General features: G+C 43.3%; 1 protein-coding gene across 2 annotated transcripts; it reads left to right on the top strand.

Moving 5' to 3' along the window:
* On the top strand, positions 1–27,656 carry PRELID3A (PRELI domain containing 3A). 2 transcript variants are annotated; one of them, XM_040353936.1, is made up of 7 exons: positions 2–279; positions 8,780–8,948; positions 11,510–11,599; positions 15,041–15,111; positions 17,339–17,441; positions 25,282–25,367; positions 27,429–27,656. In XM_040353936.1, the coding sequence occupies exons 1-6, from the start codon at positions 248–250 to the stop codon at positions 25,333–25,335; spliced, it is 519 nt and encodes a 172-aa protein (XP_040209870.1). In that variant the 5' UTR covers positions 2–247; the 3' UTR covers positions 25,336–25,367; positions 27,429–27,656. The 2 variants fall into 2 exon arrangements, with proteins under 2 accessions (XP_040209871.1, XP_040209870.1); XM_040353937.1 differs by lacking the exon at positions 25,282–25,367 and having other exon boundaries at positions 1–279.
* Positions 27,657–27,705: the final 49 nt, after the last annotated feature.

Below are 27,705 nucleotides of genomic sequence, written 5' to 3'. Positions count from 1 at the left end.
TGCTTTGTTTCATGCAGCATCGGTACCCAGGGATCAGCAGAGCCAAGGATTTTCCTTTGCTGCATCCATACACTCCCACCGGTAACACTGGAACGCAGGACACTAAACCGGTCGCACTTTCATGCAGATATGACCACGCATACCCCACTGTGCCCACCGAAAGCCCTAGATCTACTAATGAGTGCATCCCCAGTGTGCTGACATCACTCTTCCCTGTACAATAGACTCCCAGCTCTGCTACAAAGACATGAAGATCTGGAGCTCAGAGCATGTATTTAGGTAAGTGTACATCTTCCTATCCCTGTAACTCCATTGTCAGCAGGAGAGATATATGCACCTGTCACATGTTATTGCACTGTCAGCCATTCTATACAGAGATGCTCAATAGCCGCTCACTGAGCAAGTTCTTAGAGGGTCACAATTGCTTTGAATTTCAATTAGAAAAGGTTCAATTCTGGGCTTTTCGTTATTATTCCATCCAGTGAATTTCTATTACTTTTTACATTGGAAGAAGAAAAATTCAGATGAACTCTACATTTCTTGAAGGTATATGTGTTAGATTGGAATAGCCTGTGATGTCCTGGACATCGTCACCAGATAAATTCTTCCCTTTGTGGGTAATATGGGCAGAAAAAGTAAGACAAACTGTGCTTTAAAAAATTCTATTCAAGTATGTATTCTTAAAAAAGTACATTCTATTGCTCGGTCTCCTTCAAATCCCTTTTTTTTTTTCCTGCTGTGATCGGATTTCCTGTTAGAGGATGGCTACCTTTGTTCTCCATGGTCCCACTGTATGCAGAAACGTAGTCACCTCCTTTGTTCACTCCTGAGATGGACCAAGGACTATGGTTCATGGCAGTGGTGGTCAACTTTTTTTAATATGTAGGGCCTCAAGTGTGGCTCCCAACACAACCAAAGGGCCGTACATAAAATTCAGTGAATATTCAGAGACCCCAGACACACAAAAGGATATGGTCAGGATATAGTCAAAAACTATGGGCATGATACAGGAATGGGCAGAGAAGGTGGACATGATACAGGAGATGGTCAGAGAAGGTAGACATGATACAGGAGATGGTCAGAGAAGGTAGACATAATACAGGAGATGGTCAGAGAAGGTAGACATAATACAGGAGATGGTCAGAGAAGGTAGACATGATACAGGAGATGGTCAGAGAAGGTAGACATGATACAGGAGATGGTCAGAGAAGGTAGACATGATACAGGAGATGGTCAAAAAAGGTAGACATGATACAGGAGATGGTCAGAGAATGTGGACGTAATACAAGAGATATGTCCACCTTTTCTGACTATCTCCTGTATTACGTCCACCTTTTCTGACTAATACAGGAGATGGTCAGAGAAGGTGGACTTAATACAGGAGATAATCAGAGAAGGTGGACGAAATACAGGAGATGGTCAGAGAAGGTGGACGTAATACAGGAGATGGTCAGAGAAGGTGGACATAATACAGGAGATAGTCAGAGAAGGTGGACGAAATACAGGAGATAGTCAGAGAAGGTGGACGAAATACAGGAGATGGTCAGAGAAGGTGGACGTAATACAGGAGATGGTCAGAGAAGGTGAACGTAATACAGGAGATGGTCAGAGAAGGTGGACGTAGTACAGGAGATGGTCAGAGAAGGTAGACATAATACAGGAGATGGTCAGAGAAGGTGGACATAAAACAGGAGATGGTCAGAGAAGGTGGACGTAGTACAGGAGATGGTCAGAGAAGGTAGACATAATACAGGAGATGGTCAAAGAAGGTGGACATAATACAGGAGATGGTCAGAGAAGGTGGACGTAATACAGGAGATGGTCAGAGAAGGTGGACATAATACAGGAGATGGTCAGAGAAGGTGGACGTAATACAGGAGATGGTCAGAGAAGGTGAACGTAATACAGGAGATGGTCAGAGAAGGTGGACGTAGTACAGGAGATGGTCAGAGAAGGTAGACATAATACAGGAGATGGTCAGAGAAGGTGGACGTAATACAGGAGATGGTCAGAGAAGGTGGACATAATACAGGAGATGGTCAGAGAAGGTGGACATAATATAGGAGATGGTCAGTCAGAGACTGTGGACATGATACAAGAGAAGGTCAGAGACTGTGGACATGATACAAGAGAAGGTCAGAGATTGTGGACATGCTTCAGGGGGCAGTAACAGACTGGAGACACATTTTATGAGACTTCTAGAACTCAAGGCTATAGGGAAACAGATTAGCAGGGGAACAAAAAGGTCGCACAGAAAGTGCCAAAGGGCCAAATGCAGCCCCTGGTGGCAGGTTGGGTACCAGAGGTCTATGGGATTTGCATAGAGCAGTGCACATGATCACAACTAATGTGCACTGCTTGCTCCAAACAAATAGAAGTGAGAGAAAAAAGGAGTGGGTTCAGGAGCTCACGGAGAACATTACAAGGAGGCAGAAAAAAACACAGTAAGAAACAATTTGAAGAAAAATAGATTACAGGGCAATTAAGCAGTTATATATATGGATGATTTTTGGAGAATAAGGATTTTGTTTAGTGACACTCCACCTAACCGGTATTCACCAGAGCTCCTGATAGCAGAGATGGGTTTTACTGCATGTTAGTACCAGGTCACGGTCCTCAGGATCGCCCCACCAGAAGGTGAGCAAGCCAAGGGCCAATAGCGGGTATAGCAGATAGGGATCAAAAAGAAAGAGAACATGCATGTATCAGAGTCCGGGAGCCGCACACCCCAAAGAATTATGCAAAAACAGGAGGGTTCCCCAAGGGTTTTTTTTTTTTTTGCGACATGGTGTAATAGTCAATGAGAATAAAAATAATAATATAATATAATCTTTTATTGTGCAGCGATTGCAAATTATTATTATTATCAGCAGATAGAGATCAAGCAGAAGCGCAGTCAGTAAACAAGTCAAAGGTCGGTAGCAAGTGGTTGCAGGTTGGAATCAAGCAGATGCATAGTCGAAGAACAAGCCAGAGGTCGGTAATTAGTGATAGTGGAGATGAGGACAACTGCAGGTATGCAGAGGAGCAATATGGGCTGGAGAGAGTTCAAAAATCTGGCAAACTGGAGTTGCAGTGGCTCATTTCAGGAAGTTCATGGGAGGAGCAAAAAGTTCAAGGTTCACCAGAAACAAAAGACAAAGCAAGAAAGTACAAAGGATCATACAGGGATCTGTCCAGCATCTCAGATGGCCAGAGTCGGCACAAGGAGTGGGCAAGAGGGAAGGCTGCCCTGGGCACTGTGGAATCATGTGAGGTGCAGGGGCATTTGTGTTGGGAGGGGGGATTTAAAGGGCACCAGGAGAGGAAGTTTGAGAGGCAGAGGATTTGTGCTAAGGAGGGAAACTTTTTTTTGTTGGGGGGGGGGGGTAATTGTGCTGTGAGCATATGCGGAATAAAGGGATGGATTTGTACTGGGAGGAGGGGGAATTTATGCTTAGGGTTAACCATTCAGATCTATGCTCAAATTATAATTTTTTTTGGGGGAGGGGGGAAATTTGGCATGTTCACCCTGGACTCTAGATGACCTTCTCCTGGCACTGCAGGTGGCTCACCAAAAAGAGCTGCTGCCAACTACAGCAGAGGTTGTGAGTTCACATCCCATTCCTGACACCTGGTCTAGCTAGGCGCCAGTGGTAGATAGGCAGAGAGGAGCTATACTGAAACCGCAAGAAACCTTTAGGCCTGAAGTACCTGGTATCGAAGACATGCTTTCGTCAAGAGACACCATGAGTGTGGTGAGTGAACTTTACAGTTCAGGCCCTTTTTTTCATTTTGGATAAAGTAAGGGAGAGTTATAACCCTTCTCAGTTTTATTTCTGCCATCTCTAACCCATTGAGGAACCTTCCTCTCACTTCCTAACGGCCAAAACAGGAAGTGAGAGGAAATCCCTCCAAGGTGAGAAAATCCCCGGTTGTCCCTGTACTTTAATGCTGGTGTAGTGTCACATTCCGCTCCCTATCACAGAAGTGACATTCCATCGCCGCCATCTTGCTACACCCCACACCATTGCACAGTAATGATGGAGTGTGAAGGGGGCAAGCGGACATCTTTTTACACCCACCGGAGTTTGAGATTTCACAGTTATTTTTAACAGAAAACGGAGCTTATATGTTTAAATACAGTATTTGTAAATCCGACTGACTGTTTACATGTTAAATGTTAAAATCAGAGGTGTTCTGTCACATTAGCAACCATGGAAGGTCAGCAGGTTTGCTGCTGCTTTAAAAATGTAACGTAAACAGTCTGTCGGATTTCCAAATACTGTAATTAAACATATAAGCTCTGTTTTGTGTTGAAAATAACTGTGAAATCTAAAACTTCGGTGGGTGTAAGAAGATGTCCGCTTGCCCACTTCACACTCTATCATTACTGTGCAATGGTGTGGGGTGTAGAAAGATGGCGGTGACGAAACGTCACTTCCGGAGCAATCTGTAATGGGGAGCCGAATGTGACAACACACTGGCTCTATTGCAGTGTTTCTCAACTCCAGTCCTCAAGGCGCCCCAACAGGTCATGTTTTCAGGCTTTCCATTATTTTGCACAGGTGATTTGATCAGTTTTACTGCCTTAGTATTTAACACAGCCGTTTCATCCGAGTGAAATCCTGAAAACGTGACATGTTGGGGCGCCTTCAGGACTGATATTGAGAAACACTGCTCTATTGCATGCCTTTATTTTCACTGCTAGAATGTTTTATCTTTTTTAAATAAGGTTATTGCTTACATTTAACTTAAATGTCTTATCTTTCTAATTGCTTAAGTTTCTTTTTAGATCTGAATTTTGTTTAGACATACGGGCACAGTCATTACACAATATAATTGTGTCCATTTCACTTAATGAGCCTCTCATAGATGTCTGGCGGGAGAGCTCTGTATTCATAACCTGGATCAAGTTACCGTATTGTTCATGTGACACGAAGCTATATGGCTTTTGTAATTTGGTTGGTTCTCCATTAAAAATTAAAACACACAGTCCTGCTGAACGTCTTTTGTTCTACTCTTTGTACACCAATTTACAAGGGCGCAAAAGAGAAGGAAAGGGAGGTGGCTTTGGAGAGCATTTGGCTATACAGCCCCACCGGCTATACACAAATTCAACCTTCAGTATTAGGCCCCGTACACACGGCCGAGGAACTCGACGTGCCAAACACATCGAGTTCCTCGTCGAGTTCAGGGATGAAGCCGCCGAGGAGCTCGGCGGGCCGCCTTCTCCCATAGAACGAGAAAATAGAGAACATGTTCTCTATTTTCTCGACGAGTTCCTCGGCGGCTCCATCGGGCCAAAAGTGTACAGACGACAGAGTTTCTCGGCAGAATCCGGCTCTGGCCGAGTTTCTCGCCGAATTCTGCCGAGAAACTCTGTCGTGTGTACGAGGCCTGAGGCTTTATTCACACAGCCCTAAAATAACGCATATACAAGTGGTGTTTTAATTACGGATCAGAACGCAGCGGCATTGTTTTCAAGGGAGCCATTCACACAAGTGTATAAACATGAGCTGCCTTCAGATCCGTAACACAGAATCCAAAAATCTGCGTCTACGAACATGCGACTTACGTTCTTAAGTATATAAGTGCATGTATACGCTTTTGTATGTGTGTAAAGTAAATTTAAACAAAGGGGAAAGGGCAGTAATCCATACTATTCTATGGGACTTCCTAGCATGCACTCTGCCCTGTTAAAGTAAGGATAGGTGCTTTCCACCAATGACTGCGCTGGACCTTTAGCCTACGTTCACATTGGAGCGATTTGTCATGCAATTTGAGAGATCAAATCACATGACAAGTCGCAGCCTATTGGAGGAAACGGCACTGTTCCAATTGGTGCGACAACGATTTTGCAGCGCCGCACCGATATGCAAAAGTAGTTCCTGCACTACTTTCGCCGATTTCAGGTGCGACTCCAATAGACATCTGTGCTTGAAGCCACATAGATGTCCATCAAGTAGCAGCTCAAGTCGCGCTGACCTCGCCATTTTGAAATCGCGCAACTTCAAGTGAAGTAGCGAGATTTCATAGTAGCAGCAATGTGTACCAGGGCTTAATCCGATAAATAACAAATCTCCCTATTTAATGCTATCCAGCACATTTATGCTATATTTTAACTCATACACCTTGTGTGTGTGTTTATTCCAGGAATACAAAGTACTGTAACCCATGGCAAACCATCTGATTTCCATTAAGTATGGTCAAATAAAACAATTTTAAATGAACCACTTGAGAGACGCGCTATAGACGAAAGACGTCCACAGCGCGGCTCTCAAGTGCCGGGTGGACGTCCTGATATTTACATTCCCTGCGCGCGCCGCTGGGGGCGCGCAGCAGGGAAACACTGTGCCCGGCGCATCGCTGGGATGCCGATGCGCTTGCCTGGCGGCCACGATGTCCGCAGGTACCCGCGATCGGTGGTGACAGCAGGGATGTGGAGCTCTGTGTGTAAACACAGAGCTCCACGTCCTGTCAGGGAGAGAGGAGACCGATGCTGTGTGCCTTGTACATAGGGACACAGCATCGGTCACCTCCCCCAGTCAGTGCCCCTCCACACACAGTTAGAACACACCCAGGGAATACATTTAACCCCTTCTTCACCCCCTAGTGTTGACCCCTTCCCTGCCAGTCACATTTATACAGTAATTAGTGCAATTTTATAGCACTGATCGCCAGGGATGGACTGGCCATTAGGACTACAGGGAGTTTCCCGGTGGGCCGATGGCTCAGTGGGCCGGCTTCAGTGACAGCGGCCTGGGAGTTTCTCACTTCTGCCTAATCTTGTCCCATAAGGGGGGCACCAAACTGATTCTTTGCCCCGGGAGAAATAATGTCTAGCTTCCCCACTGGTACTGCCTATAAGAGTATCAGTACCAGCCGTTCTACTCTAATAAAGAAAAACGGCTAGTGGCTAGTGAAGGGGGAGAGGGGGCTTGGGTGGCTGGGGGGGGTGCGGGAGTTGTCCGGCCGCTGTGGGAGAGACCTCTCAAAGTGGGCCAGTCTGGATGAAGTCCAGGGCCAAATTTTTGTCCCAGTCCAGCCCTGCTGATCGCTGTATAAATGTGAATGGTCCCAAAATTGTGTCAAAAGTGTCCAATTTGTTCACCGCAATATCGCAGGCCTGACAAAAAAAAAAAATCGCAGATCGCCGTAGTTACTAGTAAAAAACAAATAAAAAAAATCTATCCCCTATTTTGTAGGCGCTATAACTTTTGTGCAAGTCAATCAATATACGCTTATTGCGATTTTTAACAAAAATATATAGAAGAATACGTAAACCGAGGAAAAATATATAAAAAAAATAAATAAATTGGGATATTATTATAACAAAAAGTTAAAAATATTGGGCCAGATTCACGTATCCTGGCGTATTTTTGTGCGGGCGTAGGGTATCCTATTTACGCTACGCCTCCGCAACTTAGACGGGCAAGTGCAGTATTCACAAAGCACTTGCTCCGTAAGTTGCAGCGGCGTAGCGTAAATGGGCCGGCGTAAGCCCGCCTAATTCAAATGTGGAAGAGGTGGGCGTGTTTTATGGAAATGAATCGTGACCCCACGTAAATGACGCGCTTAACGAACAGCGCATGCGCGCATGTTCAGTATCACGTCAAATTCACTCCGTAATTCACGCCGGCTCAATGCTTAGTCGACGTGAACGTAACCTACGCCCATCCCCATTCACGTACGACTTACGTAAACAACGTAAAAAGATACGCTTGCCGACGTCCATACTTTGCATTGGCTGCGCCCCACAATAAGCAGGGGTAACTTTACACCGGACGTAAGCCTAACGTAAACGGCGTATCTGGCGCAAGTACGTTCGTGAATCAGCGTATCTACCTAATTTACATATTTAATGCATAAATCTACGGAAGCCCCCCTATCGGCCAGCGTAAATATGCACCCCAAGATACAACGGCGTAGGAGACTTGCGCCGCTCGTATCTAGGCAACAGTGAGGCGTATCCAATTCTATGAATCAGGCGCAGAGATGCAACGCCTCACATTCGGACTTACGACGGCGTATCAGGAGATACTCCGTCGTAAGTCTTTGTGAATCTGGCCCATTGTGTTTTTTTTTCAAAATTTTCTGTCTTTTTTTGTTTATAGCGCAAAAAATAAAAATCGCAGAGATGATCAAATACCACCAAAAGAAAGCTCTATTTGTGGGAAAAAAATGATAAAAATATAATTTGGGTACAGTGTTGTATGACCGCGCAATTGTCATTCAAAATGTGTCAGCGCTGAAAGCTGAAAATTGGTCTGGGCACGAAGGGGGTTTAAGTGCCCAGTAATGAAGTGGTTAATGTGGGTTATTGTATTTTTTCACATTGCTTTGATACTTTAGTTTTAGTGAAGAGTTGTGTATTGTATATCTAACCAGTGTGAGTCGTGAGGAAATAATAGCAATGACATCATGAATTCCTGCTTTTTGTTGTTATTATCTGCTACCTACCAGTCAATAAACCCCCCTGGAAGAGTCTCTGTTCAGCGCTTGCTGTGCCCTGAATGTAAAAAAGCTAACCTCAGAACTTCTTTTATGCAGTTTGCATGGCTCAACAGCTACGTAATTCACAAGTATTATTTGTTTCGGGCTGCCAGATCCAAATTTCTACTAAAGCTAGCACAATAATAGTCGCTTGTAGCTGAAGTGAAGGCTTGCAGCAAAAAAGATACCCCAGTACCTGATTTCATGTTATTTTCATAAAATATCTACATAACCTAATGCTTATTATTAATGTAGTATAATCATTAATATTTAGAAATATTTTAATTTACTTATTTATCTGCAGCCATCCTTGGGACACTGTAATTAAAGCAGCCATGAGGAAATACCCAAATCCCATGAATCCTTGTGTGGTTGGGGTCGATGTGGTTGATCGAAGCTTGGATCCTCAAGGAAGATTACACAGCCATCGCCTTCTCAGCACAGAGTGGAGGCTACCAGGTCTTGTGAGGGCTGTAAGTACATAGTGTTACATTCTTTTAGTTCACCAGAGCTTCACAGGTTGCCACTGGAGTCCTCTTCCACTCCTCCATGACAACATCATGGAACTGATGGACGTTAGAGACCTTGCGCTCCTCCACTATCCATTTAAGGATGCCCCACTGATGCTCAATAGGGTTTAGACATGCATGACCAGTCCATCACCTTTACCCTCAGCTTCTTTAGCAAGGCAATGGTTGTCTTGGAGGTGTGTTTGGGTTTGTAATGTTGAAATACTGCCCTGCGGCCCAGTCTCTGAAGGGATGGGATCATGCTCTGCTTCAGTATGTTACAGTACATGTTGGCATTCATGGTTCCCTCAATGAACTGTAGCTCCCCAGTGCCGACAGCAGTCCATGACACTCCCACCTCCATGCTTGACTGTAGGCAAGACACACTTGTCTTTGTACTCCTCACCTAGTTGATGCCACACACATTTGACACCATCTTAACCGCTTAAGGACCGCCTCCTGCACATTTACGTTGGCAGAATGGCACGGCTGGGCACATGCACGTACAGGTACATCCTGTGCTAGTGCCCAGCCGTGGGTGTCGGGCGCGTGCCCGCGACCCAGTCCGAAGCTCCGGGACTGCGGGACCCGCGGACCCGATTGCCGATGGAGTCCCGCGATCGATCCCAGGATCTGAAGAACGGGGAGAGCTGTGTGTAAATACAGCTTCCCCGTTCTTCATTGTGGCGGCGTCATCGTTCGTGTGATCCCTTTTATAGGGATACACAATCGATGACGTCACACCTACAGCCACACCCCCCTACAGTTAGAAACACATATTAGGTCATACATAACCCCTTCAGCGCCCCCTTGTGGTTAACTCCCAAACTGCAATTGTCATTTTCACAATAAACAATGCATTTTAAATGCATTTTTTGCTGTGAAAATGACAATGGTCCCAAAAATGTGTCAAAATTGTCCGAAGTGTCCGCCATAATGTCGCAGTCATGAAAAAAAACGCTGATCGCCGCCATTAGTAGTAAAAAAATAAATTAATAAAACTGCAATTAAAACTATTTTGTAAACGCTATAAATTTTGCGCAAACCAACCGATAAACGCTTATTGCGATTTTTTACCAAAAATAGGAAAAGAATACGTATCGGCCTAAACTGAGGGATAAAAATGTTTTTTTATATATTTTTGGGGGATATTTATTATAGCAAAAAGTAAAAAATAGTTATTTTTTTTTAAATTGTCGCTCTATTTTTGTTTATAGCGCAAAAAATAAAAACCGCAGAGATGATCAAATACCACCAAAAGAAAGCTCTATTTGTGGGGAAAAAAAGGACGCCAATTTTGTTTGGGAGCCACGTCGCACGAATCGCAAAACCTGACCGGGTCCTTTAGCTGCCTAAAGGTCCGGGTCTTAAGTGGTTACGTCTATCTTGGTCTCATTAGACCACAGTTCACGGTTCCAGTAATTCATGTCTTTAGTCTGCTTGTCTTCAGCAAACTGCAGGCTTTCTTGTGCATCATCTTTAGAAGAGACTTCCTTTTGGGACAATAGTCATGCAGACCACTCTGATGCAGTGTGCAGCGTATTGTTTGAGCACTGACAGTCTGACACCCCACCCCTTCAACCTCTGCAGCAATGCTGGCAGCCCTCATACATCCATTTCCCAAAGACAACCTCTGGATATGATGCTGTGTATGTGCCCTCAACTTCTTTGGTCGACCATGGCGAAGCCTGTTCTGAGTGAAACCTGTCCTGTTAAACTACTGTATAGTCTTGGCCACCGTGCTGCAGCTACGTTTCAGGGTCTTGGCAATCTTCTTAGAGCCTAGGCCAGTGATGGCGAACCTTGGCACCCCATATGTTTTGGAACTACATTTTCCATGATGCTCAACTACATCTGGAGTGCCAAGTTTTGCCATCACTGGCCTAGGCCATTTTTATGTAGAGCAACAGGTTTTTTTCAGATCCTCAGAGAGTTCTTTGCCATGAGGTTCCATGTTCAACTTCCAGTGACCAGTATAAGAGAAGAGAGCGATAACACCAAATTTAATACACCTGCTCCTCATTCACACCTGAGACCATGTAACACAAATGAATCACATGACACCGGGGAGGGAAAATGGCTAATTGGGTCCAATTTGCATAATTTCACGTAGGGTGTACTCACTTTTGTTGCCAGCGGTTTAGACATTAATGGCTGTGTGTTGAGTTAATTTGAGGGGTTATCAAATTTGCACGGTTATACAAGCTGTACACTTACTACTTTACATCGTAGCAAAGTGTAATTTCTTCAGTTTTGCCACATTAAAAGGTATAATAAAATATTTACAAAAATGTGAGGAGTGTACTCACTTTTGTGAGATACTGTATGTTGTGTTGGGGTTTCTTGTGTCTGTGTAGTGTACATCCCCTGCTTAGTTCACTCTTATTCCAGGACTGTAAAACCACAAAATATTGTCTGTCCTGTGCAATTATTTGAAACTGTTTTAAAACTTGGGTTTCTAGGTAGAACATTCTTTATATATATATATATTTTAGAACATGATCATTTCTTTTGATTGCCTTTAGATTCTTGGAACCAGCAGAACATTGACATATATTAAGGAACATTCCGTAGTGGACCCAGTAGAGAAGAAAATGGTTTTATGTTCAACTAATGTAAGTAAAGTCTTTCTACAGCCAATGGTCAAAGTGCTATGCTAGTATATGTGAAATGTAGAAGAGAATAGTTGTCAAGGTTATCTTTGAACCTTAGAGGGTTTCACATGACTACAGCCTAAAGGGTTTCTCCGGACAAAACTTTTGTTATACTGTAGATCCTGCTGGGGAGATTCACCCTTCCTATTTTTCCTGGTGGAAATTTCAAATGTCGGAAAAAAAAGAGAACATGTTCTCTTTCTAACTCCGTCGGAATTTCCGATGGAAAAAGTCAGATGGGGCATACACACAGTCGGAATATCCGATGAAAAAATGTCATCGGAAATTCCGATTGTGTGTACGAGGCATTAGATTGTGGTTAATTCTGTTCACAGACAATGGAGTTCATGGGTACCATTTTCATACCATCCCAATGTATTGACATTGTGCACTAAAAAGACAATTTTTTTTTCTTTCTTTTCTCTTTGAGGGGGGGTGGGGGGGTAGTCATTAGGTCGAAGAAGTACTGTAAAGGGGAGAGAGGGATACATTGAGTATAGGAAATCCCCGTCCAATTATGTTGTTGGATAGAATAAGGTATATGTTATATTTATGTATCTGTATTATGTGGACGTGGTGATGCTGTTTTTTTTTTTTTTTTTTTGGGCATATGTATTCTATTTTGTATGCCTTTCCCCTTTGCAAAAAAAAAAAAAAAAAAAAGACAAATTAGAGTACTGCACAAATTTAAGTATGTATTGTGCATTAAGTATTCAATCACAAACAGCAAGAGAAAGTAGAGATGAAACAATATCTTTATTTTGTTACATACATATTATAATACCACCCATAGCAGCCAATCAGATGCAACAAATGCAGGAAGAAAGTAATTGATTACTATGGACAACTTCCCATCACATTCCTCAGTACTAGTTCCCTGATGCTTTAAAGCGGAAAAAAATACAAATACTGCAGCTGCTGACTTTTACTATTAGGGCACTTACCTGTCCTGGAGTCCAGCGCCGTCAGCAGCAGATGACGAGCGATCGCTCGTCACTCTGCTGCCCCCACCGCCATCCTCGGAGAGGGAACCAGGAAGTGAAGCGCTCCGACTTCACTGCCCGGTTCCCTACGGCGCATGCGCGAGTCGTGTGCGCCATGCTCACTGGTCCCGCTGTGTTCTGGGAGCCGAGTGTTTCCCAGAACACAACGGAGGGGCACAGGATCTGACGTCCTGCCCGCAGTCTACCAGCAGACTGTGTAGCCGGAAGTGGGTGAAAATACCTGTCTTTAGACAGGTATCTGCACCCCCCTCCATCCTGAAAGGTGTCAAATGTGACACCGGAGGGGGGGGGGGTTTCCGATGAGCGGAAGTTCCACTTTAGGGTGGAGCTCCGCTTTAAACTACTTATTCAAAACATAATTAGACTACCCTTGGCACAATAGAGGATCAAATAGAGTAATCAAAATGTCTTTTTAGAAGGAACCAAATAATATTTTACTTGGATCAGTATTGAACATGTGACTGACCATAATTCTGCAGGTTCTTGTGCCACAGTTCTACCAATGTCCTCCAATAAGGAGTATCTGAACCATATGTCCAGTGCCTTGAAAAAGTATTCATACCCCTTGAAATGTTCCACATTTTGTCATGTCACAACCCAAAACATAAATGTATTTTATTGGGATTTTGTGATGGAACAACACAAAGTGGAAGTAAAATAATAAATGATTTTCATTTTTTTTTTACAAATAAATATCTGCAAAGTGTGGCGTCCATTTGTATTCAGCCCCCCTGAGTCAATACTTTGTAGAATCACCTTTTGCTGTAATTACAGCTGCAAGTGTTTTTTAGGGTATGTCTCTACCAGCTTTGCACATCTAGAGAGTGACATTTTTGACCATTTATCTTTGAAAAATAGCTCAAGCTCTGTCAGATTGGATAGAGAGCATCTGTGAACAGCAATTTTAAAGTCTTGTCACAAATTCTCAATTGGATTTAGGTCTGGACTTTGACTGGGCCCTTCTAAGGCTGGGTTCACACTGCCGTATGGAGCAGCTCACAGCAGGGGTCCGATGCGTCTCTGTTGACCGTTTCATGTCTGATTTCAGTCCGAATTTTGGGCTGAATTCGGCCTTGAAATAGACCAGAAGATGCACAGGACTTTTGTGCAATTTGATCCGGAGCCACTCCGAAGATGTGTGAACCGGCTCAATTAGGAAACCTGCATCAAATTAATGGGAACCCAGCCTCACACATGAATATGCTTTGATCTAAACCCTTCCATTGTATCTTTGGCTGTATGTTTAGGGTCGTTATCCTGCTGAATGGTGATCCTCTACCCCAGTCTCAAGTCTAATGCAGACTCTAATTGTAACTGTATTTGGCTCCATCTATCTTCCCATCAACTCTGACCAGCTTCCCTGAAGAAAAGCATCCCCACAACATGATGCTGCCACCACCATGTTTCACGGTGGGGATGGGGTGTTCACATAGTGTTTTGCTTTTAGGCCAAAAAGTTCAATTGGCCAGAACACCTTCTTCCACATGTTTGCTGTGTCCCCCATATGGCTTCTCGCAATCTGTAAACGGGACTTCTTATGGCTTTGTTTCAACAATGGCTTTCTTCTTGCCACTCTTCCATAAAGGCCAGATTTGAGGAGAGCATGACTAATAGTTGTCCCGTAGACAGATTCTCCCACCTGAGCTGTGAATCTCTGCAGATCCTCCAGAGTTACCATGGGCCTCCTAGCTGCTTCTCAGATTAATGCTCTCCTTGCCCGGCCTGTCAGTTTTTTTGGACTCCCATGTCTTGGTAGGTTTGCAGTTGCGCCATACTCTCTATTTTCGGATGATGGATTGAACAGTGGTCCGTAAGATGTTCAAAGCTTAGGATATGGTTTTATAACCCAACCCTGCTTTAAACTTTCATCCCCGATTTGTCTGGTGTGTTCCTTGGCCTTCATGATGCCGTTTGTTCACTAAGGTTCTCTAACAAACCTCTGAGGGCTTCACAGAAAAGCTGTATTTATACCGAGATTAAATTACACACAGGTGGACTCTATTTACTAAGAGACTTCTGAAGGCAATTGGTTCCACTAGATTTTAGTTATGGGTATCAGAGAAAAGGGGGGTGAATACAAATGCACGCCACACTTTTCAGATATTTGTCTGTAAAAAAAAAAATTGAAAACCATGTATTATTTTCCTTCCACTTCACAATTATGTTACACTTTGTGTTGGTTGATCACATAAAATCCCAATAAAATACATTTACATTTGTATGAATACTTTTTCAAGGCACTGTATATGTGTAGGTGTTCACAAGCCAGACAGATTCTAGAGAAGTAAAGGCCTGAACCTGAACATGTTTTTAGCAAATCGCAAATATTTTTTATATGAAATTCATTTGTATGTATTATTCTTATGGATTAACAATTCTTTTTTTTTTTTTTTTTAAGATATCACTCACAAATCTTGTGTCTGTTGACGAAAGGTTGGTTTACAGACCTCATCCCGAACATCCAGAAGAGTAAGTAGCTTGTTAAAGTGAACAGAAGTTCCTTAGAAGTAAAGAAATAGACTGGGATGTCAACTTTTTACAATATCACAATGAATTACCCCTTAAAATAACAGGCCAAACCATCCCCTTTTGACTTGGACACCATGGCTATATTATTCTATTCAAAATAAAAAGCAGATAGCTGCAGATATTTAAGTTATTACATTTAAATGTTATTTTTTTTTTGGGTAACTTAACGATACTGAAAAGTGTATAGAAGGGCAGACATTAATAGAGCACAAAATACCATGGTGGTGGTGGGGGGGTTTGTCCGATTACATAGCAGATTGTTGTACAGTGGAACCTTGGATTACAAGCATAATCCGTTTCAGGAGAATGCTTGTAATCGAAAGCACTTGCATATCAAAGCGAGTCCCCCCATAGAAGTCAATGGAAACAACGATAATTAGCTCCACATTGACTTCTATTGTATGCAGTGCCGCATTTGGCCAGAGGTGGGGGGCGCCAGAGAGACTCGGAAATATCCAAGGTATTACTGTACTTGGTGTCTTTATTCTTGATATCAAAGTGAACATAGTATCAGATATATGTATATATCGCATGTATATGTAGGCCAAGCAATGTGTAAGTGAACACAGGTACTGTATTTATTACCCCGAAGAGATCACAGTACTGTCCCCAACAGTGCCTTCATCTGCTTTTCTCTCTAGAAGGATGGTGCCATCTTTGTTTAGGCATTACTCAGGGTCAGCAACTACTTCTTGGACTGATGCCACGTACACACGATAATTTTTCGGCATGAAAAAAACGTTGTTTTTCAAAAACGTCATTTAAAATGATGGTGTGTGGGCTACACATAATTTTTCAGGTTCTGAAAAACGGCCTAAAAAATAATTCGAACATGCTGCATTTTTTAACGTCGTTTTAAACTATGTTGTTTTTTGGATTGTAAAAAATGATCATGTGTGGGCTAAAATGACGAAAAAAAACCACGCATGCTCAGAAGCAAGTTATGAGATGGGAGCGCTCGTTCTGGTGAACTACCGTTCATAATGGAGTAAGCACATTCATCACCCTGTAACAGACAAAAAAGCGCAAATCGTCTTTTACTAACTCGGAATCAGCTAAAGCAACCCAAAGGCGAATGGAACTTCCCCTTTATAGTGCCGTCGTACGTGTTGTACGCCACCACGCTTTGCTAGATCATTTTTAAAAACGATGGTGTGTGGGCAACATCGTTTTTAATGATGAAGTTGGGAAAACGTTGTTTTTTTAGACATGCTGAAAAACAATGTTTTCTTTCATGCCGAAAAATGATCGTGTGTACGCGGCATAAGATGCTAGCTTAAAGATGACATAGTATTGTAAATCCTGGTGCATGTGCAGTTCTAGATTATGTTAACAAATGTCCAACACAAATTACTTCCTAATAGAGGAAAGAGTAACCGCTCAGATGAACCAAAGAGCCTTCTCACTGGATCCAAACCATGGGTGCCTGCAATGCAATAGTAATGCAAAAATAGGGGATAACTTGGACAGCCGCACTCCAAAAAAACTTTCCTTTTATTAAAACTGGTCACAAAAATTAGAACAAAACTGACGCGTTTCACACCGTTACAGTGCTTAATCATGTGAAACGCGTCAGTTTCTGTTCTAATTTTTGCTGTGGCATGTATTTTTTGTGACCAGTTTTAATAAAAGGAACGTTTTTTGGAGTGCGGCTGTCCAAGTTATCCCCTATTTTTACAAATGACTTCCTTGCTGAATCTTTTCACCTTGTGACTTGTTGCAAAGTATTAATGTTGCAGTCTGATCACTGGATGAGACTAAGGAAATGCTTTCTCCTCCTGCAGCAGACTGATGTAGGAGGAATCATATCGGTCTTTGCAAAGCTACTTGTCTGGAGATCAAGGACTAATTTCTAATATTAAAAGATGATTAAAAATATACAGCTGCTGTATAGTGTGAAATCTCAGAAATGTATTATTGCAAACTTGCAAAGTCCACTTTAAACATAAATTTAAAAAATTGTATGTTGAACCAAAGAGTGATACTTTTGGTGGAAGGAGTGTGCAGTACCCACTAGAGACCATTCAAATCAGCTCCCAGCATTTCAGTTAAGACTAATAAAAGTCCTTCTGAATGGTTGCTATTAGTTGCTGTATTGCCGCTTGAACAATAAAAGTAATATGTTAGCAGAATTCTATGACTATATTTTGTCCCGTTTTCTCTCTAGGACAGTACTGACCCAAGAAGCCATAATTACAGTAAAAGGAGTCAGCCTGAGCAGTTATCTGGAAGGACTGATGGCTAGCACAATTTCTTCCAATGCTAGAAAGGTACCTTGTATATAAAGATCCGAATATTATACTGATTACCGCAGATACTCGAGTATAAGCCGACCCGAGTATAAGTCGAGGATCTAATTTTACAACAAAAAAACTGGGAAAGCGTATTGACTCGAGTATAAGCCGAGGGTGAGAATGCAGCAGCTACTGTAAGCGGAAAAGAGGGTCAACAATGCCCATTTGCACGCCTCAGTGTGCCCATTGCAACCTCACTGTGCCCATTGCAGTCTCTCACTGTGCCATGCCTCACTGTGCCCATTGCAGTCTCATTAGCCCATTGCAAAGAAAAATGTACTCGGAGAGGCAGAGTTCAGTGGTTTCTAGTAGGATTGCACTGATACCACTTTAAGTGCTCGCCGATACCGATTACTGATACTTTTTAATGTCATACAACAGTGACACTAAAATGCAGCACTGATGGGCACCAATAGGTAGCACTGATTAGGCGTGTACTGGGGGGGCTATCAGGGGTCTAAACAGACCCCTGACATCTCCCCTTTGAGATAGTGAAAAGGACTAAGGCACTTACTTAAAGCGACATGTAAGAAATAAAATAAAAAGAAGACAAACAGGGGTATAGTGAGGTACTTTTTTAAAAATATTTATCAGTACCACTTCTCTTGCAGCCAGTCTTTACTTTTAGCTTTAGTAAAAAAAAAAAAAAAAAAAGGGTGAAACCGCTGGAGGAATGCAGCCATCAAACTTAGATGAATGTTCCACCAGTGCTTCTAGCTCTGCAAAAGAGTAAAAATCCACTTTACTACTGTTGATTGCTTTTTTTTAGGTTGCAACAGTGCCTCTTTAAAATAATGTGATTTGGCAATGCTGACACAAACCCTGCTGAATTTATGGAAAGTTTGAATTTTTTGTAGCAGTGTAGCACCCTTATCTAATTAGGCTCCTGGGCTCAATTTAGTTTTTGGCTTCATTGCAGTCAGTGGAGCAGCAGTTGGTTGTTTTTATCAGATCAGTGCAGGGCCCATCAAATGCAGCCTCATCAGTGCCCATCAAATGCAGCCTCATCAGTGCCCATCAAATGCAGCCTCATCAGTGCCTGGATCACACAGAGCAGTGATCTCCCGCTGTGCCACAGAGCTTGGATTTGAATTGCCCGGACAAGCGCTGTAACAAAGTCCTTTCTTGTAGACCGGCTCCTATGATACGCATCACTCCGATTTAATTTCCCGGGATTGGATCAGTGTGCCGTCTATCACAGAAGCCGGTCTAGGAGGCGGGATTTTGTTACAGCGGCTGCCGAGCATTACAGATCCAAGGTTTTATTATTACCCAGTTCCCCTCTCTGCAGCCTCAGCTGCACTGAAGATAAAAGAAGCAGGAGACAGGGGGCTCCTCCCCATTCATAAACGAAAGCATCATAAACACAGTTTACAATGCTCAGCTATGAATGGACATGTGATCACTGATGAGGCTCATTCAGAAAAGGAAGGAGCCTTTTCTCCTTCTGTCCCTGTCCGTGTCCTCCTCCAGTCCCCCCTGTCCCAGATCTGTCAGGATGGGGAGCAGAGGAATGAGCCGGTAAATATGCAATTATTTCATATGTCACTCATCATCTCTGAGACTGCCCAGGAATCTGTTTAGGCATCGGAGCATTTTCACAAGGTACCGGTGCAGATGCTTGGTATCGGTGCAAAAAATCTCTCCTCTTAGCACAACCCCCCCCCCCCCATTCCTACCTCCTAGCACAGCTCCCCCAAAATCTCCCTTCCTAGCACAACCCCCCCACCGGCTCCCAAATCCTCCACCTAGAGCAACCCCCCCTCTTCCTAGCACAAATTCTGTCCCTACAGTAGTGACAGCAGAAGAGAGGGGGAAAGAGCCGGGAGGGGTAGGTTGTGCTCTCTATCCCTCCCCCTTCCAGCTTTTCTCCTTTCTGTACATTTGGATCTGAGCGATCCTTCGTTAACTGTTAACTCCAGTCTTACAGGAGGGAAGAGATCACTGTTGGCTCCTGTGTACAAAGGAGGCAGAGAGCCCAGCATGCTTACTGGGTCATAAAGGGCGGCGATGCTGCGGACCTTGGATCTGCAACGTTCGGCAGCCTCTGTAACAAAGTCCCGCCTCCTAGACCAGCTTCTGTGATAGACGGCACACTGATCCAATCCCAGGAAATTAAATCAGAGTGACGCGAATCATGGGAGCCGGTCTACAAGAAGGGACTTTGTTACAGTGCTTGTCTGGGCAATTCAAATCCAAGCTCTGTAACACAGCGGGGGATCACCGCTCTGTGTGATCCAGGCACTGGTAGGCTGCATTTGATGGGCACTGATGAGGCTGCATTTGATGGGCACTGATGAGGCTGCATTTGATGGGCCCTGCACTGATCTGACAAAAACAATCAACTGCTGCTCCACTGAAGCCAAAAACGAAATTGAGCCCAGCAGCCTAATTAGATAAGGGTGCTACAAAAAATTCAAACTTTCCATTAAATCAGCAGGGCTTGTGTCAGCATCGCCAAATCATATTATTTTAAAGAGGCACTGTTGCAACCTGAAAAAAAAAAAAAAAAAAAAAGCAATCAACAGTAGTAAAGTGGATTTTAACTCTTTTGCAGAGCTAGAAGCACTGGTGGAACATTCATCTAAGTTTGATGGCTGCATCCCCTTGCTTCCTCCAGCGATTCCACATTTTTTTTTTTTAACTAAAGCTAAAAGTAAAGACTGGCTGCAAGGAAAGTGGTACTGATAAATATTAAAAAAGTATCTCACTATACCACTGTTTGTCTTCTTTTTATTTTATTTTTTACAACAGTGTCACTTTAAATAAGAAAAAAAAATGTCATCTCTCCTCTGATCAGGTGACCAAAATCTAGACATTCTAACGCCCATGTTCTTTGATGAACAAGATTGAATGGTACACAGCATACAGTACATCCCCGGTTCTACTCTCAGGAATTCGAAGACTAGAGTAGATGCATGGGACAATGTAACATCACAACCGTTATAATTTCAGTTACATCATCTTTCCATCATTTTTTAAACTTTCCAATGGTTAATGAGAGGCAAGTCGTGGGACCTGGAAGAAGTTATGGCAGGGGACAAAGTGTTATGGATGGAGACTAGTACAGTAACGCCTCGTACACATGATCAGTCCAAACCAATGAAAAACGGACTGAAGTTCAGTTTCATCGGTCCAAACCGACCGTGTGTACGCCCCATCGGTCTGTTGTCCTTCAGTCCAAAAACAGAGAACTTGCTTTAAAATTAGACCGATGGACGCCTGACCGATAGGTCAAAACCGATGGTTAGTACGCAAAAGCATCGGTTTCAAACCCGGGCATGCTCAGAATCAAGTCGACGCATGCTTGGAAGCAATGAACTTCATTTTTTTCAGCACGTCGTTGTGTTTTACGTCACCGCGTTGGACTTGATCGGTTTTCGAACTAATGGTGTGTAGGCACATCAGACCGTCAGTCAGCTTCATCGGTGTACCGATGAAACTGAACTTCAGTCCGTTTTCATCAGTTTGGACTGATCGTGTGTACAGGGCCTAAGTGTGCTTAAATGCATCACTCTCACCACTAAGTTTTTTTGTTCTGCTTTAATAGACTAGAGTAGTGTAGTACTTTTGTCAGCTGATGTGGCATATTGACAAAAAAGTGAGGGGAAATCTACCCAATGGGGTCAGCAATAAGAACCAACTAGAAACTTTAAACCTTCCATGCTGCATTAAAAACTAAAAATGTTGTATCTTTTGGGCTTTAATATTTTCTTATTCTTGGTATTGCACATATTGTAGTGTAAACTTGGAGGATTTAAAACTATCAGATGTATTCTTCTTCTCCTAACCTCTGGCGATATATCCCCAAACCCCGGGCATCCATCACTTAACTGTACCCAACAAACCCATCACCATCTGGCAGCAGCCGCAATCCACAAAGTTTAGTTTCCATTCCTTCTCTTCCCAAGACCAGACTCCTCTTCTCTTGCGCCCTTTGGAATGCCTGCTCTGTGTGTAACAAACTCACTTCTCTCCATGATCTCTTTATCGCTAACTCATGTAATCTATATGCCCATTACTGAAACCTCGCTTCATGAATCTGACACTGCTTCTCCTGCTGCCCTCTCCCATGGTGGCCCCCTCTGGACTCACTCCCCCTGACCCAGTGGATGGAATGGAGGGGCTAGTGGGAATCCTTCTAGCCCCACATAGCACCTTTCAGGTACTTCACCCACCTCCCTTACTGTTCTCCTTATTTGAGGCACATTGCATTTGTGTTTTCTCTCCGGTTTCTTTAAAGATAGCTGTGATCGACCAGCCCCCTGGACCAGTATCAACCTTTTTTGAGGACTTCTCTGCCTGGCTACCTTCCTTTCTCTCTTCTGAAAGCCCCACAATCATTCTCGGTGACATCAACATCCCTGTTAATATTAAACACTCTTGCTACTTCCAAACTTCGACGGTCTAACCTTCTCCTTTATCCTGAAACAAGGGATACATTATTCTACTCACTCTGACAGTAACACCCTTGACCTTGTTTTCTCCCACCTATGCACTCCATACAACCTCTCCAACAATACTTTCCCTCTCTCTAAACACTACCTTATTAGTTTCAATCTCTCCCTCTCCTCCACCTCCTCTCCCTCCAGCCGCCTAACAATTACCCGTTGAAACCTTTGCCACCTCTACCCTCTTCTCTGCTACTGACCACCTCTATGACAACATCTCATCCCTGTCCTGCCCCAACCTAGCCACTTCTGTCTACAACTCTTTACTGTCATCCTCCCTGGACACACTGACCCCCCTCACTACACACAGAAACAGGCCCTGACCCCTACAACCTTGATGACACCAGAAGTCTGAAAAACATAGTCATGCTCTTGAGCACCTGTGGCGTAAGACTAAAGTCTCAGAAGGATTATAAACAATATAAACCTACCCTCCAAAAATACAATTCCTGCCTCCTCACTGTCAAGCAGTACTATTTTATCACTTTCATTAACTTATCATTCCGTCCTCTTCAACTCTTCACTACCTTTAACTCTCTACTTCATCCTCCACCCACTAACTCACTCACTCACTGCCCGGGAGAGCGCCAATCACTTCAAACGTAAGATTGATACAATTAGTGAGGAGATCCCAGCTGTACAGATACCTTCTCTACTTAAAGCGGGGGTTCACCCTGTTAAAAAAAAAAAAAAAGTTTTTTTTTATTAGACCATTAAATTCGGCATCGTAGCGCGAGCTACGGTATGCCGGTCTTACATTTTTTATGCCCGTACTCACTGTGCTATCGATGATTGAAGAATCCGGGGAATGGGCGTTCCTATGGTGAGAGAAGGTGATTGACGGCCGGCCCTGGCACGTCACGCTTCTCCGGAAATAGCCGAAATAGGCTTGGCTATTCACGGCGCCTGCGCATAGCCTGTGCGCAGGCGCCGTGAATAGCCGAGACCTACTCCGGCTGTCTTCGGGGAGCGTGACGTGCCAGAGCCGGCCGTCAATCATCCTCCCTCTCCATAGGCACGCCCATTCCCCGCGGGAGTCGGATTCTTCAATCATCGATAGCACAGTGAGTACGGGGATTAAAAATTTAAGACCGGCATACCGTAGCTCGCGCTACGATGCCGAATTTAATGGTCTAATGATGGAAAGGAGGGTGAACTACCGCTTTAACACTCCATGTCCACAGGCATAATCATTACTTCCTTCATTCAACCCCACCACTATAGACGTGGTTGCTAAACTTTTCTCTAACGTCCACCTAATCACCTGCCCCCTGGACCCTGTTCCCTCGAAAATGCTACGGTCTCCCTCTGGCTCTATCCTACACTCTCTAACTCACATCTTTAATCTCTCCCTCTCTTTTGGCATCTTCCCTAACTCTCTAAAACATGCGCTAGTCAACCCCATACTTAAAAAGCCCTCACTGGACTCCACCAATCTTAACAACCTATGCCCCATCTCCTTGATCCCTTTTTATCTAAACTCCTTAAATGTCCGGTCTACAACCGACAGGGCAACCACCTTGCCAAGAATAAACTTCTTGATCCCCTTCAGTCTGGATTCTGCCCTCAACATTCCACAAACTGTTCTCCTAAAACTCACAAACGATCTGCTAACAGCTAAATCCAATGAACACTATTCTGCACTCCTACTCCTAGACCTCTCTGGTGCCTTTGACACAGTTGACCACCCTCTCCTCAAAAAACTCCACATCCTTGGTCTCCGTGACTGTACTATTTGCTGTCTCTCATCCTACTTATCCAACCACACCTTTAGCATTACTTACAATTATACTTCATCCTCTTCCTTTCTCTGTCAGGGTCCCCCAATGTTCAGTTTTTTACCTCTCTTATTCTCCATCTACACCTCCTCCCTGGTTCAGGTAATATCCTCTCATGGCTTCCAGTCCCATCTCTGACGACATCCAAATTTATCTATACCCCTCAGCTCCTTCTGTCTCCTCATGTATCACTAATTTACTGACAGCCTGGATGTCACACCACTTCCTAAAACTCAATCTATCAAAAACCGAGCTCATAATTTTTCCCATGTGCCGCTTCCCCTGATTTCTCTGTCAAGATCGATAGCGCCACTATCAACCCGTCTCTGCATGCCAAGGTTATAGGTGTAATCCTAGACTCTGAACTATCCTTTCAGCCCCCACATCCAATCACTGTCCAAATCGCGTCGCCTCAACCTCCACAACATCTCCAAAATACACCCCTTCCTAGCCAATGTTACCACAAAGCTCCTAGTTCACTCCCTGGTCATTTTGTGCCTCGACTACTGCAACGTCCTTCTCATGGGATTAGCTTTAAGGCCCATACACACGCGATCTGACTTTTTGACAAATGTCTGACGGACCTGTTTTAGCAGACAATCAGACCATGTGTGCGCTCCATCAGACAAACTTTTTCGCTTTTTCAGACAAATGTTTGCTGTGAGAACAGACAAACATTCCGGCAACAAATGTCCGATAGAGCAAAATCCTATAATGTGTACACAAGTCCATCGGACTAAAGTCCAAACGCATGCTCAGAACCAATGCTAAAGATCAGACAACAATAGCAGAAGTTGACCACAGGGTGGCGGTAAAGAACTGAAAAACCACGCGATTTGGTGAAAGTTGGCTGAAAAAGTCCTATCGTGTGTGTGCATATCAAGTTCACGGCCAACGCCCATTCAGAGCAAAATCCACGGAAAAGTAAGTTGGAAGTCCGATCGTGTGTATGAGGCTTTACATAGACTGAAGGGGGGATAGTCTATCATAAATGCTGCTCCCAGGACCTCCCGTTCTTTAGCTCCCATGTCACCTCCTCCCAAACTCGCCTCCAGGACTTTTCCCGAGCCTCTCCTATCCTATGGAACTCCCTACCCCTATCTGTCCGACTATCTCCTACTTTGTTTGCTTTTAGACAATCCCTGTAAACCCTTCTCTTCAGAGAAGCCCATTCTGCCTCCACCCAACAACTGTGCTTTTATTTTCTCCATCAGATCATCCCCCACAGTTATTACCTTTTGTATCGCTGGACCCTCCGTCTTAGATTGTAAGCTCTAACGAGCAGGGCTGATTCCTCCTGTATTGCATTTTACTGTAACTGTACTGTGTCCTCATGTTGTAAAGCGCTGAGCAAGCTGTTGGCACTATATAGATCCTGTATAATAATAATAATAAATGGATTTTATGCATAGTTTACCAAATGATAGAAGAGTTCCCTGTTAGGAATCTCCAGGCCTCAGGCCATATGTCTTATACAGATTTCTGCATGCTACTTTTAACTATCAGAATGAAGGTCTGATTTCTATTTTCTCTTCTCGAACTTCTCTTTCATTTTTGTATATTGAAATCTTTTCTATGTCACTCTAGGGGTGGGATGCAATTGAATGGATCATTCAAAATTCTGAGAGCACAGTAATCTAACAGTGTCTGCCTCTGCTGTTTATACCAACTTGGTAACTATACAACTTTTTGTCTGAATTACCGTATATGTGTCTTGAGTGTGTGTGCATGCAACACCTTCGTGTGGTAATGCTCTATTTCAAGCTTGCCTACTAAACTGTCCTGATTCTCTGGTGTGGAAGGAAGCTTGGCTCTGAAATTTAGAATGTTTGTTAAAGTGCATACAAGAACTGTAACTCGATTTTTCCCCCTAGAACATTAGTAGGCATTATTGTTAATGCAGGAGGTAATGTAAAGTGTACTTCTGGCACCAGTGATGTAGCAAAAACACCTGCTACCTACTGTAGCATATAATGAAGGTAGGATGTGGTATCCATTTCTATCAGCTACCTTCTGTTACCGGAGGAACGGTTAGGTTAAAAGCAGACATACTATTATTTCTTAAAACGTTCCCTACATGTTGCTTGCTACGGCTAGTTGCACTTCTTGCATCATGGCAGAAGAGTGTTCTGGTACAATGGCAGTATCTTCCCGCATAATACACACTTATAATACACACTTAAGTGAAGGTTAGGTTTTAAAAATTACTCTTCAGGTTAGAATTTTGTCTGCTAGTTGGCCACAATTTTCATTTCAACCAAACTAGATATATCTGTAGTATACAGTTCAGGCATCCATCCTTGTTTCTGTAGTTTCATGTATGCCTTATGTGCTTCCAATGCTAATTATTTTAGTCACTTCTATCCTGGGGTTGTTTGGGCCAATACATTTATCAAACTACCCATTACTCTTCTATCACTGGGCTGATGGGACCAAATTTTCATCATTGAACCCATTTGAAGGTTTCCTAAATTGTATGGGTTGGCAGGTGAGGGGTTAAATCTGCTTGCAAACTGCAAAGGATAAATGGGAGGCCCAGCCACCAGTGTTGTCCAGCTGAGTATCTAGAATTAAGCTGAAATCCCCATATTTACTGTCCCTTAACTGGCCTCCAGCATATTTTCTAAAAACTGTATCTGCTTAGGATTGGGCAGCTAGATATTGGCCATTGGTGGTGATTAAAGCTTTTCATAAACAGGATACGGCTCTCTTTGTATTATCCAAGAGGTGGGTGCTCAATCTATGGCCCTTCAGCTGTTGTGTTGTCCAGCTCATTGGTTGCTAGGACAGGCAGTCCCAGCAGCAAATCCTCAGCGCAGCGTGGCAGCATGGGAGGGTGTGGGGGAGCGGCTTTGTTTGCGTGACCTGACAGTCATACCGACGATCAGCAATGCTATAAGTGTGGGTGAGCCACGGGCCAGGGAAAAGGCACAAGTGGGCCGGATGTGGCCCACGGGCCAGGGTTTGGAGACCTCTGGACCAAAGCATGGAGTCTTATCCTCTTCCCTTCCTTTTTCCTTTTTTTATTTTCCTCTTGTGATTGAGGGACTGTGTAATTCTGTGGTTGTGTGGGGTTAGAGTGTCCCTCTCCCCCTGGTTGAAAGGATTTGCACCTCCTGAGGTGTAGGATGTAGTCTGAACCCCATCAAATCACATTGCTATTATACAATAGGAAGACATGCTGGGGCAAGTTTTATTGCCTCTTTACAAACTACCAAATTAGATTGTGGTTAATTGAGAATCGACTATATAGTTCGCGGTTCTATATCTTCGCTGTGTGATGAGGACAGCTATCTAAGGCTGGATTCACACCTATGCGTTTTTAGTGCTTTTTGCATTATGCAGATTTGCACTACAATGTTAAATGGACTGTAGTGCAAATCTGAAAAATGCAGAAAGCGCTAAAACTGCATAGGTGTGAATCCAGCCTTAGAGGGAATAGTCTCTTGCCAATGCGAGGAAGGTTGTATTGTCTTTTGTTCTGTATTAGTTGCAGTTACACTGCGTAACTTTTTGGTTTTATTTTATATGCAATTTAAATTGTGGATATTGTGTATTGTTCAAAATGAATACTGGAATTGACTTTTTTTGTGAAAACCTTTAATAAAAATATTGAAACAGAAAAATTACAATCATTAACAAAAGATTTCACGTGGATCAGCCTAGTCTCACCAATATAACTTCATATATGAGCACCCAAACAGTATTATTAAGTGTTCTTTTCTTACCTCTAGGTTCAGGATTCATCAGTGCACTAGTTACAACAAGTGGAATTAAAGATGCCAGACGGTAATGCATTTGCTACAAAAATTCACATATCTGGTACTTGACCATAAAGAATTAAGGATTTTCCATCCATCTAATTTTAGCAGTTTTATTTGAATATTTTCTAAAAAAAAAAAATATTTTTAAAATGTCCAATGCCTGAAGACTTGTTTGCAATAAATGAACATTACTGTGCACCTGGTTCTTTTCATCTCAATGACTCCAGCATGTATTTACAAGCTTGTA

Source organism: Rana temporaria, chromosome 5 (assembly GCF_905171775.1).
Source record: "Rana temporaria chromosome 5, aRanTem1.1, whole genome shotgun sequence".
In the NCBI taxonomy this organism is placed as follows: Eukaryota; Metazoa; Chordata; class Amphibia; order Anura; family Ranidae; genus Rana; species Rana temporaria.
This window is presented reverse-complemented; position numbering and strand designations above follow the sequence as displayed.

What these genes read in the sequence shown, in the direction of transcription:
- PRELID3A (XM_040353936.1), top strand. Translation starts at nt 248, where the DNA reads ATGAAGATCTGGAGCTCAGAGCATGTATTTAG. An exon ending in AGCTCAGAGCATGTATTTAG is followed by an intron (nt 280 to 8,779) that starts GTAAGTGTACAT and finishes ATTTATCTGCAG; the next exon opens with CCATCCTTGGGACACTGTAA. An exon ending in TTTCTTCCAATGCTAGAAAG is followed by an intron (nt 17,442 to 25,281) that starts GTACCTTGTATA and finishes ATGTCACTCTAG; the next exon opens with GGGTGGGATGCAATTGAATG.